The 14398-nt window shown below is 38.9% G+C and overlaps 2 protein-coding genes and 1 long non-coding RNA gene across 4 annotated transcripts in view; 2 read left to right on the top strand and 1 right to left on the bottom strand.

Moving 5' to 3' along the window:
* The window catches only part of LOC120767087, an 87219-nt gene that overhangs the window by 47007 nt on the left and 25814 nt on the right, over positions 1–14398 (top strand). The window lies entirely within an intron of this gene.
* LOC120767084 (fatty-acid amide hydrolase 2) overlaps positions 1–14398 on the bottom strand; it is a 56384-nt gene that overhangs the window by 34756 nt on the left and 7230 nt on the right. The window lies entirely within an intron of this gene.
* LOC120767086 (succinate--hydroxymethylglutarate CoA-transferase) lies at positions 10580–12300 on the top strand. Its single transcript, XM_040092957.1, has one exon. The coding sequence runs from the start codon at positions 10811–10813 to the stop codon at positions 12131–12133; it is 1323 nt and encodes a 440-aa protein (XP_039948891.1). The 5' UTR covers positions 10580–10810; the 3' UTR covers positions 12134–12300.

The raw sequence follows: 14398 nt of genomic DNA, 5'->3' as shown, positions 1-14398 counted from the left end.
CGAACTTAACTCCTCCTTATTTATTTTATATTTACTTGCATTCGACACATGTTTTTTGGTTTCCATGCATTAAATATAGATTAAATGATACGAACAGATTCTTAATGTACGAGTACATTCCCCGCCAATCCTCTTTCTTAGCCGGAATACCCTTTGTTATTGCGCCAAATGCAATTTACTTAAGACAATTCGTTAGATTCTCTTATGATTAAAGCATTTTGGACTTTGCCACATCAATTTGAATATAGCTGTGCGTATTTCTTATGAATCATGTGCTCATATTAACAAATAAAGAAGTTAAATATTTGTATGTAATGTGTATTCGCGATGTTTTAGAATTCTCGTCAGAAAAGCAATTAAATGTGTGCGTTTGGGACGTGATGCAAATTTTCACGTATCAAATAAATGACTTGGCAAAATCTGATGCAAATTCTCTGAACAGCCCATCAGCGTTACGGTGTGAAGTGCAAACACATGTTTATCCCTTCCAATTTCATTTATAGCCGGACGGCTTAAAGCTTCGGCGTTTGAATAAAAATATAAAATTGTTTGCAATGCGTTTTAATTTTAGAATTATGTTTATATTCATAAGTGTTTTTACAAAGAAAAGCTATAACTATGAAATATTGAAGGGTGAATTATACATATACGCGGAACCGGATGGTTGGTTTTCACAAATTCTAAAAATTTAATTACTTTTTAATACATATTTCGAGAAGTCTAACAAAGTTGTCACTCTTATTGACATTATTCTACTTATTTAGTTGTGGAATTTATGGGTGAATTTAGCCTATATTGTGTAAAAGGCGTTTATCAATAAGCTCTCTATACTTAGAGGCTAGTAAAAAACAGTAGATTTCTCATTTTAGTAATATATCTCATGTACTGAACCATACACTCTCCCTGACGAGGTGAGAGCCAAACGTCACATTAAAATAATCATTACTTTTTAGGATACGCTCTGAAGTACATAAAGTGCATTCGACGATTTTTACGATTAGTGAAATTACACCGGTCAACACGATTTTTGGGTCTGACATCTACATGTTAAATTTTAGTTTGTCCTATGACAAAAATAAGGAAAATTTGTTTTTCGGTTAAAGTTTGCTTTCGTAGAAATTAGAGCAATTTTTCGATGATTTTTATATTTTTTCTACAATTTCACTATAGATTATAATTAGTAAACGTTTTTTTTAGATACAAGAGTCGTTTTTATTCAAGACGTTGATAAACAATAATATATAAATGTAAAATAACAAGAAATTACTGTCTAAAAGTGAATATTTTTTGTAGTTCTTTTATGCTCATATAAGCTCTCTCGTATTAAGCCCCAAATATACTTATCGATGCAGATCAGCCCAAAGCAAACTTAAAGAACTAAAGATTAATATTTAAGTGTTTTTCAATGTCTAGAATCAGAATTCAAGCATGAGAACAGAAACCCCAAAAAAAATATTTTTTTTTGTTGACCGGTGTTATTCAACAAAGAAGTTTTATTACATTTTAAGTGAGCAATCAGAAAGTTTTGATCCCAAAACGTTAATAATGATGGAAAAGACCTTCGGTGATAATTGTTTGTCGCGAGCAAGTGTTTTTGAATAATACAAATTATTCAATGAGGGTCGAGAACGCGTTGAGCACGAACCACGTCCAGGGTGGTCATCAAAATCAACTGATGATCAACACGTCAATATAACAAAGCTATTAGCGCTTGAGAATCGATGATTAAAAATCAGAGATCTTACTGTCATTGTTGGAATATCGAAAGGATCAGTAAAACCGTTTTGAAAGATCATTTGAGCCTAAGAAAAGTGAAAGCTCGATTGGTTTCAAAATCACTAATTTTTTTCGAAAAACAGCGTCGCGTTAATGTCTATGAAACAATCCTTTCCGACTACCAGGATATCATGAAACATATTACTACTGGCGACGGGTCGTGGATTTATGTTTGCGATACTTGTTCAGATCAGCAACACAGGGCTCCTAATTATTAGCGATGTAGCTGTAGAAGGACTTTTCAGAGTGTCCACCACTTACTTTAAACCATAAGATATATACATTTCTAAGATTAACTACAGCTATTTTTCTTTATCGCTTCTGACTGTTTTTAAGTAGATAACTGCCTGATTGACAGACTTACTTCGTTTTTACGAAAATTGATTACATTGATTTCTGCAAGCGACTAAGCTAAAGTAACTGATCTCACAAGCACACATATATATAAATGTCATAAATAAAATAATTTTTTAAATTTCATTATCAAATAATTAAACAAATAAACTGTTAAAAGATCTGACCTTAGTGACAGCAGCCTTATGGAAATTTACTTTGGGGAAAGCAAACGAGTTCATAAAGCACAACGAAACAATTAAAGAAGTTTTGCTCAAGGTGCTTGCATTAATGTAACTGTAGCAACTGTAATGCAATGAGTCACAACTTAAAAAATACAAAATGCGCAAGCGCGGCCAGCTGTCCGGCTGTGGTCAGCATTTTCGGCATTCAATTTCATTGTTGAGGTCGTCCAAAAGATCAACTTAAAATGGGTTTTTCATTTGAGTGAACTAAACGAGACTACTTGTAGATGATCGCTAAAAAAAAGCAGTCTGTGGAAATTCCCCAAGTGTGACCTTAAAGCAGTTAATGTGGTTACGGCTGTGTTCCAGGAAGCTTTCCGCTTTTTTACTGCCATTTAATTGTTCTTCTTATATGGACTTACGCACTGGCATTCAGGCTGGTGTACTATATATACATATGTATATTATTAAAATAGTAACTTTAATTAAAAAATAAAAACGTCTTTGTCATTGTTTCTAATTGCGAGACATAACTGTTTATGATAATTATACCATAAATTTAAGGCTTTGACCGCTGCTCACATTGTTTTCAAAATACACATCCAACCGAGTAACTAACTTTGTAATCCACAAGATTGATCAAAGTTCATCTCTGATATGTCATAATGGATTGTCTTAAAGACGTTGATTTGCTTCAAAGCTTTCCACAAAAAGTACAAGCGTTAACATGGACATTCTGTCGAAGTGAATATGCTATAGATACTTTTCTTTCTGAAGAATTCTTATGACGAGGAATTCTATAACATGAATATAGTTTGAAAGGAAAGAGATATTTTTGTCGAACGATGAAAGAGAGGTCGAGGAAGCGGTTTACGAAGAGAGAGCAAGTACGACGACGACAACACGCCAGTCAGTAAGCAGGATGATCTGGTATCTGGTAGCATCCCTATCGGCACTGTAAAAATGGATGAATTTGGTACGTGACATTGCTATATTACAGTTCAAAATTTGGCGAAATCGGACTACAACAACGCTTACGTCCATATAACGTAATTTTAAACTCCTTTTGATTCTTTCACTTTCCAGTGTACAAAACAATAAGCAGTTAGTATAACGGGATAAAACTTTGCATGAATGATGCCTTTGTACACTACAAACCAAAAATTGTCCAAATCCAACTGAAACTGTTTTAGTCCCTATGTAGATACCGAATATTTGTAACTCAGTACCTACGGTTGACTTTAGACCGAAAATGTCGGTCAATGTGTGAGATATATAATTGAAATTCAGGGATAATTCTTTTCGTACAATAGTATGTCTGTGTGTCAAAAATGGTTTGAATCAGGTCAATATACCTAATATACAGATTTTCGTATTTCTCAGTGACTTTCTGCATATGTCGGTCAATATGTGAGTTATCTCAATGGGCATAAGAAGGCGTCATTTACTCGTAACAGTGTATATTTTTGTCTAAAATGGATGAAGTCGGGCGAAAACTTGACCTTCTTCTTCTTCTTAATTGGCGTAGAAACCGCTTAAGCGATTCTAGCCGAGTTAACAACAGCGCGCCAGTCGTTTCTTCTTTTCGCTACGTGGCGCCAATTGGATATTCCAAGCGAAGCCAGGTCCTTCTCCACTTGGTCCTTCCAACGGGGTGGAGGTCTTCCTCTTCCTCTGCTTCCCCCGGCGGGTACTGCGTCGAATACTTTCAGAGCTGGAGTGTTTTCGTCCATCCGGACAACATGACCTAGCCAGCGTAGCCGCCGTCTTTTAATTCGCTGAACTATGTCGATGTCGTCGCATATCTCGTACAGCTCATCGTTCCATCGAATGCGGTATTCGCCGTGGCTAACGCGCAAAGGACCATAAATCTTTCGCAGAACTTTTCTCTCGAAAACTCGCAACGTCGACTCATCCGTTGCTGACATCGTCCAAGACTCTGCACCATACAGCAGGACGGGAATTATGAGTGACTTATAGAGTTTGGTTTTGTTTGTCGAGAGAGGACTTTGCTTCTCAATTGCCTACTCAGTCCGAAGTAGCACCTGTTGGCAAGAGTTATCCTGCGTTGATTTCTAGGCTGACATTGTTGGTGGTGTTTACGCTGGTTCCAAGATAGACGAAATTATCTACGACTTCAAAGTTATGACTGTCAACAGTGACGTGAGAGCCAAGTCGCGAATGCGACGACTGTTTGTTTGATGACAGGAGATATTTCGTCTTGCCCTCGTTCACTGCCAGACCCATTTTCTGTGCTTCCTTGTCCAGCCTGGAGAAAGCAGAACTAACGGCGCGGGTGTTGAGGCCGATGATATCAATATCATCGGCATACGCCAACAGCTGTACACTCTTATAGAAGATGGTACCTTTCTATTTAGTTCTGCGGCTCGAACTATTTTCTCCAAAAGCAGGTTGAAAAGTCGCACGATAGGGAATCGCCTTGTCTGAAACCTCGTTTGGTATCGAACGGCTCGGAGAGTCCTTCCCGATCCTGACGGAGCTTTTGGTGTTGTTCAACGTCAGTTTACACAGCCGTATTAGTTTTGCGGGGATACCAAATTCAGACATCGCATTTGAAATCGACGAAGAGGTGGTGTGTGTCGATTCTCCTTTCACGGGTCTTTTCCAAGATTTGGCGCATGATGAATATCTGGTCGGTTGTTGATTTGCCAGGTTTAAAGCCACACTGATAAGGTCCAATCAGTTTGTTGACGGTGGGCTTTAATCTTTCACACAATACGCTCGATAGAACCTTATATGCGATGTTGAGGAGGCTAATCTCACGGTAGTTGGCGCAGATTGTGGGGTCTCCTTTTTTATGGATTGGGTATAGCACACTTAAATTCCAATCGTTGGGCATGCTTTCGTCTCGACCATATTTTACAAAGAAGCTGATGCATGCACCTTATCAGTTCTTCGCCGCCGTGTTTGAATAGCTCGGCCGGCAATCCGTCGGCCCCCTGCCGCTTTGTTGTTCTTCAGCGGCAATTGCTATTCGAACTTCTTCATGGTCGGGTAATGGAACGTCTGCTCCATCGTTATCGATTGGGGAATCGGGTTCTCCTTCTCCTGTTGTTGTGCGTTCACTGCCATTCAGCAGGCTGGAGTAGTGTTCCCTCCATAATTTAAGTATTCTCTGGGCATCAGTGACTAGATCACCTTTGGGGGTTCTACAGGAATACGCTCCGGTCTTGAAACCTTCCGTAAGCCGCCGCATTTTTTCGTAGAATTTTCGAGCATTACCCCTGTCGGCCAGCTTATCGTTTCTTCGTACTCATGCATTTCAGCCTCTTTTCTTCTTCTGTCTACAAATGCGTCTCGCTTCCCTCTTCAACTCTTGGTATCTATCCCATCCCGCACGTGTAGTGGTCGATCGTAACGTTGCGAGGTAGGCAGCCTGTTTTTTCTCCGCTGCGACACGGCACTTCCTCGTCGTACCAGCTGTTCTTTTGCACTTCCCGAAAACCAATGGTTTCGGTTGCAGCTGTACGTAAGGAGTTTGAAATGCCGTCCCACAGTTCCCTTATACCGAGTTGTTGACGAGTGCTCTCAGAGAGCAGGAGTGCAAGCCGAGTAGAAAATCATTCGGCTGTCTGTTGTGATTGCAGCTTCTCGACGTCGCCTAGCCCCCATATAATTAACATGAGAATTTTCGAATATCCGGCTGACTTTACTCCATATGATTGGTGATTGTATGAGAGGTACTTTATGAAAACCAGGGAACAATTTTTTAGTATGCGGCTTATTATTAGTATGCGGTATTAGCAAAAATAGATAAAATCGAGTCAGTACTACCCCTAACCCCATATACTATCTATGATGATTTTCATTATTCTAACAAGTTTTTTGCCAGTCAACGATTATTGTTATACCCTGAACAATGTATATTATGTTTATCACGAAGTTTGTAACACGCAGAAGGAAGCGTCGGAGACCCTATAAAGTATATATATAAATGATCAGTATGTTGAGCTGAGTCGATTTAGCCTTGTCCGTCTGTCTGTCTGTCCGTCTGTCTGTATATATACAAACTAGTCCCTCAGTTTTTAAGATATCGTTTTGAAATTTTGCTAACGTCATTTTCTCTTCAAGAAGCTGCTCATTTGTCGGAACTGCCGACATCGGACCACTATAACACATAGCGGCCATACGAACTGAACGATCGGAATTACATTCTTGTATGGAAAACTTTTGCATTTGACAAGATATATTCACGAAATTTGGTATAGATTATTTTCTAAGACAACATATCTATCTATAACTGTAATCTCCGAAGAAATTGTTCAGAACGGCTCACTATAGAATATAGCTGCCATGCAAACTGACAGATCGGAATCAAATGCTTGCATGGGAAACTTCCTCATTTGACGATATATGTATCTTCACGAAATTTAGTATAAGGTATTGTTTATAGAAATAATGAAATATCGGAAGAAATTGTTCAGATCGGCTCACTATAGCATATAGCTGCCATACAAACTGAACGATCGGAATCAAGTTCTTGTATGGAAAACTTTTGCATTTGACAAGATATATTCACGAAATTTGACAGGGATTACTGCTTAAGGTAATAACATAATCTCCAAAAAAATTGTTCAGATCGGATTACTATAGCATATAGCTTCCACACAAACTGAACACATAGTTACTAAAAGAAATGCACCTGTGAAGGGTACATTAGCATCGGTGCAGCCGAAGTTAACGTTTTTTCTTGTTTATGTATATAAAATTGCTTCAAAATGTTTTCTCGGGTATACCTAAGCAATGTCAAAATTAACGCCTTGGAATTGGTTCATATTTTGGTCTAAACCTCATATTCCCGATATAATTAATATCGATCCTCTGGTTGACATTAACTTCATCAACTCAATATATTAAATTTAACCTCTTCATTAGAAGATACCCAAAATAAGTCGAAATAACCGCGAGAAAAACTGTTGCTAATAAATATACGCACTGTTAACTATAATTATAAAATAATGTAAAAATTTGGTAACTGTAACTATTTTGCTCTGTTATTACGTATTTCAAAAAGTATTTGAGGACAGATACCATTTCCATATTTCATATTACAGACTTTTACGAGCATTATGAGCATGTGTCTGGGTCGTTTCTCTATTTCGTGTGCATTCAATGTTAACTAGGTAAAGGTCATCATGCGCAGCTATTAACTTTTTAGTAATATGTATTATTTTTTGGGTTTTTAAGCTTCCCTTTACGTGCGCTATCTTACATGGCTGCAATTTATGCTTTACACTCATCTTTTCGCCGAATGTGTTTTCTCGCCATTTTCGTGTTGTTACTAATACGGGTTTGATGGGCAAAATCTTGAACCAGTTTAATTGTTTAACCGCAAAAATGAAAACAAAAACAAAACACGAAACACAAATGATTACAATTAATGGTAAACAATATGTGCACGATATAAATACTTTAATTTATGCATATAAATGTGCATAGGTTTGTATGATGAAATTGTGTCATAATTCATTAAATACTTTTGCGGTGCAATAAGTGTTTCTTTGACCTTTCCTTCGTGTATCAAATTTGCTCATTTTGTAAATAATATTTTATTCGCCTTCCTACGAATAATATTTGTTTCATGGAGTATAAAATTTCCCATAATTAATATTCAAAATAACTAAAAAACGATTAAAAATGAAATTAATGAATTGTTAACTGATTTCGGCATATTTGTCTCTCTTTTCTTCTCTCAACCGTTATAACGGGTGATCCAAGTAGAGATACTGTTTTCCGTGTGAGTCTTGTAAAGCAGTCATGTTATTTCTGTTCAGTATTGTTTGGCATTTCTTCATGGTAGGACAACAATGTTTACAGATCCTTCAACTTTATTACCAAAATTCACGTTCTGTGGAGAATGTGTTTCGCTCGTTTCGCAAAACTTATTATCAACATAATCGGCCTACTGAGCGTACTACTCGCAACACCGTCACCCATCTCCAGAACCAGCACTCATTATTGGATAATATTCAACCGAATAGACCACGTCCCGCAAGTAGTGAAGAAAATATACCATACGCAGTTGTGATTCGGCGGAACTCGAACTAAAGTATGGAATGACTTGTCTTTACGTCCAGATCTTAAATTGAAAGCGTACAAATACGGCTTCTGCAAGAACCGAAGCCGCTCGTCCTCTCCGAGCGACATCGCTTCACCCTATGGGTTCTTGAAAGGTTACAGGAACATCCAACGTTTTCGAGCCAAATTTTGTACAGCGGTGAGGCCTATTTCTGGCTGAATGGGTAATATATGCAAATTTGCCACATTTGAGACCTGAAGAGATTCAAAAGCCGACCGTTCTCCAGAAAAAACAACGGTTTGGTGTGATTTGTGGGCCGGCGGAATCATTGATTCATACTTCTTCAAAATTGATGCCGGTAGGAACGTAACAGTCAATGGCTCATGATCTCGGCGACATTTGGTTTCAACAAGACGGCGCTCAACGAACGGACCATCTGAGACGTAGTCGTGGCCAACACTAGAAAGATATAATCTTCAAAAAATAAATGCCAAAAAATGTTCTTTCGAATGATAACAAACATTCCCTATTAAATTTGAAGTTTATGTGTTTAGAGGACCTAGAAATGGATCACCCTTTATCAATACAGCAGTAACCAGACTTATCTAAGTATGCCATGAATATAAAAGTTTGAATATATCAACCATTTACACAAAGTTCTATTTGATAATCAATAATAATACTCTAAATATTATTTTATTCGGCGACCTGAGAGCGTCCTTAACCCTGCATATGGGTCAGACTACCCTTTGAAAATGTCAACATTTAAGTCTTTACTGAGCACACTCTCACCATCCATCATTACAGGACGAGGATGCTTGAGTGCTGAGAAGATGTGCTCAAGTGGGTCCTGAAAAGTACATAGTCTTCCAAAGTAAGAAAAAATTGCTAAAATTTCGGCTATTTTCATTTAGTATTCTCTGCGCATTATACCTTTAATCATTTGTAAAATATAAAAGCCTTCTTGCGGCTTCTTATGCGGCGAATGCAGCGAATGCAGTGAACAAACTTCTTTTCGCAGCCTAATTCGACCGATTTAACCATGTGACAACGGGTTTGCAAGATGATTTGTTTTCAGGATGAACAAAAAGTTTGTAACAGCTGGATGGAAACTTCGAAGAGCCTGTAAAGTCAGTGGCGGCTTCAGAGGGAGAAATGAGGGATGTTTCAAACGTTTGCTGTTTCCAGAAAAAGTAGCTACTTTGAAGATCGATTTGAAATTTTTCCACCGTGATATTTAACTGTATAAGGACTACTATATTTAATATAATAATTTCCATGTTTCAAGTAAATTTTTATTCAATTTCTCATGACGCATCGTAAAATCACAAAATTGTTTTAAAAAAAATGTTGTTGGGTTACATACAAAAATGAATGAGCTACATACGTTTTCGGTTCGTTTTTTACTTATAACTTTATGAGACCATATGAAACCTATAAATTTGTTTTATTTTTATCAGATATGATAAGCAAGTAATCTCTAACTTATTTAAAGCATATTATCTACTACAATTTCTACTTAGAAAGTTGAAGCAGTTGTCACCCCTATTACAATCTGAAAATCAAGGCATACATATCATACCTATGTTAATTGCCGCATACATAGTTTTGTTGAGAAAGTTCGTATATCTAACACATCTACAAGATTTAGCCGAGTTCTTTCTTCTAATTTCTACCGCCATTTTGTATGGGAGTGTCTTCAATTTTCATGTCTTTTTAACGGCTGAAGGATTGCGTGAGATGATATTATGACACTCGTATGATGTACATATATTGGCTTTAGAAGGCTACATCACCTTCAATAGAAAGTTTGCCTTCGATCACAGAATTTAAAACCTCAGATTTAGATAGCCCTGACCATACGTTCTTATATACATACATACATACATACATATGTAAAATGCAACAGCCTTTTTTACTTATTTAGAAATTTGTAGTGGAAATTTCTTGTCACATTTCATTAAGACCTCGAGTATTTATGCATAAAGCTTAGTGAAGAGTGCATGGCAAGAGATATGATAAAAACGCAATTCATAATCAAAACAAATACAAATTCTGAGCAGAGAGAATGTTAAGCGCCGCGAACAAACTGATAGGAAGTTATAAGCGGTGAGCAAACAACAACATTTTATCACAACATTCGTACCACGAAGTGAATACACTGAGGAAAGTCATAAAGGCTCTCCCGCTGACATTTGTGGGCTGACGAGTGGCGGTGTGTATTTAGTTATGCGAAGAACCTGAGTAGAAGCGGTTGTGCGATACATTTCTCGTTAGCCGAGACGAAAACGTGAGAAAGCAAATTGAAAAGAAAACTAAAGAAGACAAAAAACTATAAACAAATACACGATTTCAGCACACGAATATACAAAATTGCATAAATTTGCGCTTGATCGCAATAAATAGGTACCAAAATAGAAATTTTTACAAAAACAAATAGAAAATAAACAATAATAAAGTTCCAACGAATTGGAAAATGTTTCCGATCGCTATCCGCCTGCCTTACGCTGTGCGTGCAGTTTTGCGACAGCAAGTCAACAAACACGTCATGGGATGTCAACATTTTGCAACGAGTAGCGAGAGCGGCGCGCCAACGGTAACTGCCGAACACCCGCTTAAGGGCCTACGCATTCTCGATATGACGCGCATCATCTCGGGCCCCTACTGCACCATGGTGTTGGCTGATATGGGCGCCGAAGTCATCAAGATTGAACGCCCATTTTATGGTGGCGATGAGGCGCGCAAATGGGGACCGCCATTTTTGGAGCACAGCAAAGATTCCGCTTATTTCCTGGCGATTAATCGTAATAAGAAGAGTGCCGCAATCGATTTGAAGCGTGGCAAGGATATCATTTATGAGCTAGCGCGTAAATGTGATGTGCTGGTGGAGAACTATGTGCCGGGCAAGTTGGCTGAGTACGGTTTGGATTATGAGCAAATGCGCAAAGTCGCACCGCAGCTCATCTATTGTTCAATGACGGGTTATGGTTCGGTGGGTCCGTACGCAAAACGTCCGGGTTACGATGTGATTGCCTCATCGATTGGCGGCCTACTGCATATAACCGGTGAACGCGATGGTCCGCCATGCAAGGTGGGCGTGGCAGTTACCGATGCAGCGACCGGTTTGTATGCCCATGGCGCCATTTTGGCTGCTTTACTGCAGCGCGAACGTACGGGGCATGGTCAAAAAATCGACGTCAATCTGCTGTCCACCGGTGTGTCGCTCCTAATCAATGTGGCTAGTAATTTTTTGAATGCCGGCATGGAGGCACATCGCTGGGGCACTGCACATTCGAGTATCGTACCATATCAGAGCTTCAAAACCGCTGATGGTTATCTAACCATAGGTACTGGCAGTGATGCTCAGTTCCGCGAATTATGTCAGTTACTCGAAATTACCGAGATGGCGACGAATGCCAAATTCAAAACTAATAAGGATCGTGTTTGCAATCGTACAGAATTGATAGCGTTGCTTGCGGATATCTTGGCAACAAAGACGTCGAAGAGTTGGATGCAACAATTCGAAGGTGCCTCGTTTCCGGTGGGTCCCGTGAACAATATACGCGAAGTATTCGAGGACGAACATATTCAGGCGATTGGTTTGGTAAAAACTTTGCCACATCCCAGCGACGGCAGCGTAAAAGTGGTCGGACCACCTGTCGTCTTCAGTGAGTCTAAAAATGATGCACGCACAGCTCCCCCCCTTATGGGGCAACATACAGATGAAGTGTTATCACAGCTCTTGGGTTACAGTGCTGAACGAATTGCCGAACTTAGAGATAAGAAAGTTATAGAATAAATATGCCTACATACTCCTGGACTTGTGATATTAACCCAGTTCACCCAAAGTGCATTTATAGTTTAATAAGTGTGACTAGAAATGTTAGACCTTAAACATATAAAGGTGATGTGAAATAGGTTTAAGAATTTATAAATTAAAAATCTTTAAAAATGCATATGTACATATATTGCGGTGTCCGTTATTTCCCAAGTTGATTTTTGTATACCCTTGTAACATGGTGCTACAAAGAATAATAATTTTATTCACCTAACGGTTGTACGAATCACCTATAATTAGGGGAGGTGGATATAGGGTAGGTAGGAGTGCAGCCCTATCGGGCTCAATTAACACTTGATGTCCCATTTTGATGCATTGTTCGTAGAACCTCCTGAATCTGCTATTAAGTTTCACCTTCTCTTTCAAACCATTTTGAGGTTTCGATGAAACTACTTATGTCCGATATGCTTTTAGTGGAAATCCATTCAAGGTTTGGTGCTAGATGGATTCCAAGTGTTTTGTGTAAGATCTGTGCTAGAGCTGGGCATTCGCAGAGAAAGTGGAAGATTGTTTCCTTGTTCCCTGCAGATGTCGTTGTAGGGCATACCCATTTTGGATGCGTGTTCCCCAAATGGCCAGTGCCCTGTTGTGGTAGTTGTTACTCTGTAAATACTTTTCCTTGACCTATTTAGTAAGTCGTTGGTTCTTTTCCTGTCATATGTTGGCCATAATTGTTTAGTTATGACGCATTTTGCGATGTTTTTCCACCTATTATTTGCAATTTGTTGAAATTGTCTATTGATCTCTCCTTTGATTGATCCTAGCGGACTTGGTATTATCTCCGCCTCGGATTCGTTGAGGAAAGCTCCTGCCTTTGCCAACTCGTCTGCTTTTTCGTTACCGAAAATGTTCCTGTGGCCGGGAACCCAGATAAAGTTTAGTTGGAGCTTGTCTTTTATTGCGCTTAGTGCTCTCTTGCAGTTGTGTACTGTGCTGGAGTTTGTCATGGGCGAAGACAAGGCCAGGAGCGCCGCCCGGCTGTCCGTAAATATAGTTGCTTTATTTATATTCTTGTGGTTTTCCAATAGAGCTTCGTAGGCTTTTTCTATGCCTAGTACTTCTGCTTGGAAGATGCTAGCCGAGTTCGGTAGACGTATAGAGAGAGATATGCCAAGAATACCCCCGTGCCTACTCCGCAGTCCATTTTGGACCAGTCGGTAAGACTGAGATGGTATCCTCCTCTTCTATTGAGCCTCTTCTCCATTCTCGTCTAGATGGAATCCTTACCTGGAAGTGTCTATTGAAGTGCAGCTTTGGGAGAATGTAGTCTGATTTATTAATGGTGAGCTTGTTTAGAATTACACTATGTCCATAGTTCTGCTGGTTCCAACCTCCCAATTCTTTTATTCTTGTCGTCGCAATAGCTGCTGTTTTTTGAATAAAAATGTCCATTGGTAGTTGATGCAGGATCACGTTGAGCGCATCAGTCTGACATGACCTGATTGCCCCAGTAACACCCGCACATGCTGCTCTTTGTAAACCATTTAATTATATGTAAATATATATTTAAATGATCAGGATGATGAGGCGAGTTGAAATCCATGTTGAAATCCTAACTGTCTGTCGGTCCGTCCGTCTGTCCAAGCTGTAACTTGAATAAAATTAAGTTATCTTGATGACAGTAGGTATGCATGTCCCTTGGCAAAAAAGTAAAGCGGAGTTCGAAGCTGGGCGTAAAGGGAACACGGCCACGCCCACAAAACGCCTTAAAAGGAAATCGTATAAAGTGCCATAACTAAGAACCAAATTAAAATAGAGGCACCTGCATTTTGAAAATGATGAAAAAGTGGTCGTTGCCTCGCCCTCTAATAGGTTTAATGTACATATCTCCTAGACCACTAAACTTAGGACAACTCCTCTAAAAATCCTTACCGATAAACACGCCAGAGACATTAAATTTTACATCCGAGATGGTATAACTGATCTTTATACTAGTCTTTGTAAAAATTGGATGATGAGTGCGGCAACGACCACTCTTAGGTTAAATTTCATATCTTAAGACCTGCTCAACCGATTTTAACCAAATTTGGTGCATAACATTCTTCTACTACATTCTTATTTGGGAACTATACATTTTTTTACTTGCAACTCAACTTAGTTCCCCCTCCTCCGTAGATCCGCCCCTGCCTTAATCACACAAAAACTGTTCAAGCCCCTAGGTACTGATTATTTGGACCCCAGTATCTATGGTTGACCTTTCACTGCAAAGAACTTGTTTTACTAATA

This window comes from Bactrocera tryoni, chromosome 1, assembly GCF_016617805.1.
Source record: "Bactrocera tryoni isolate S06 chromosome 1, CSIRO_BtryS06_freeze2, whole genome shotgun sequence".
In the NCBI taxonomy this organism is placed as follows: Eukaryota; Metazoa; Arthropoda; class Insecta; order Diptera; family Tephritidae; genus Bactrocera; species Bactrocera tryoni.
This window is presented reverse-complemented; position numbering and strand designations above follow the sequence as displayed.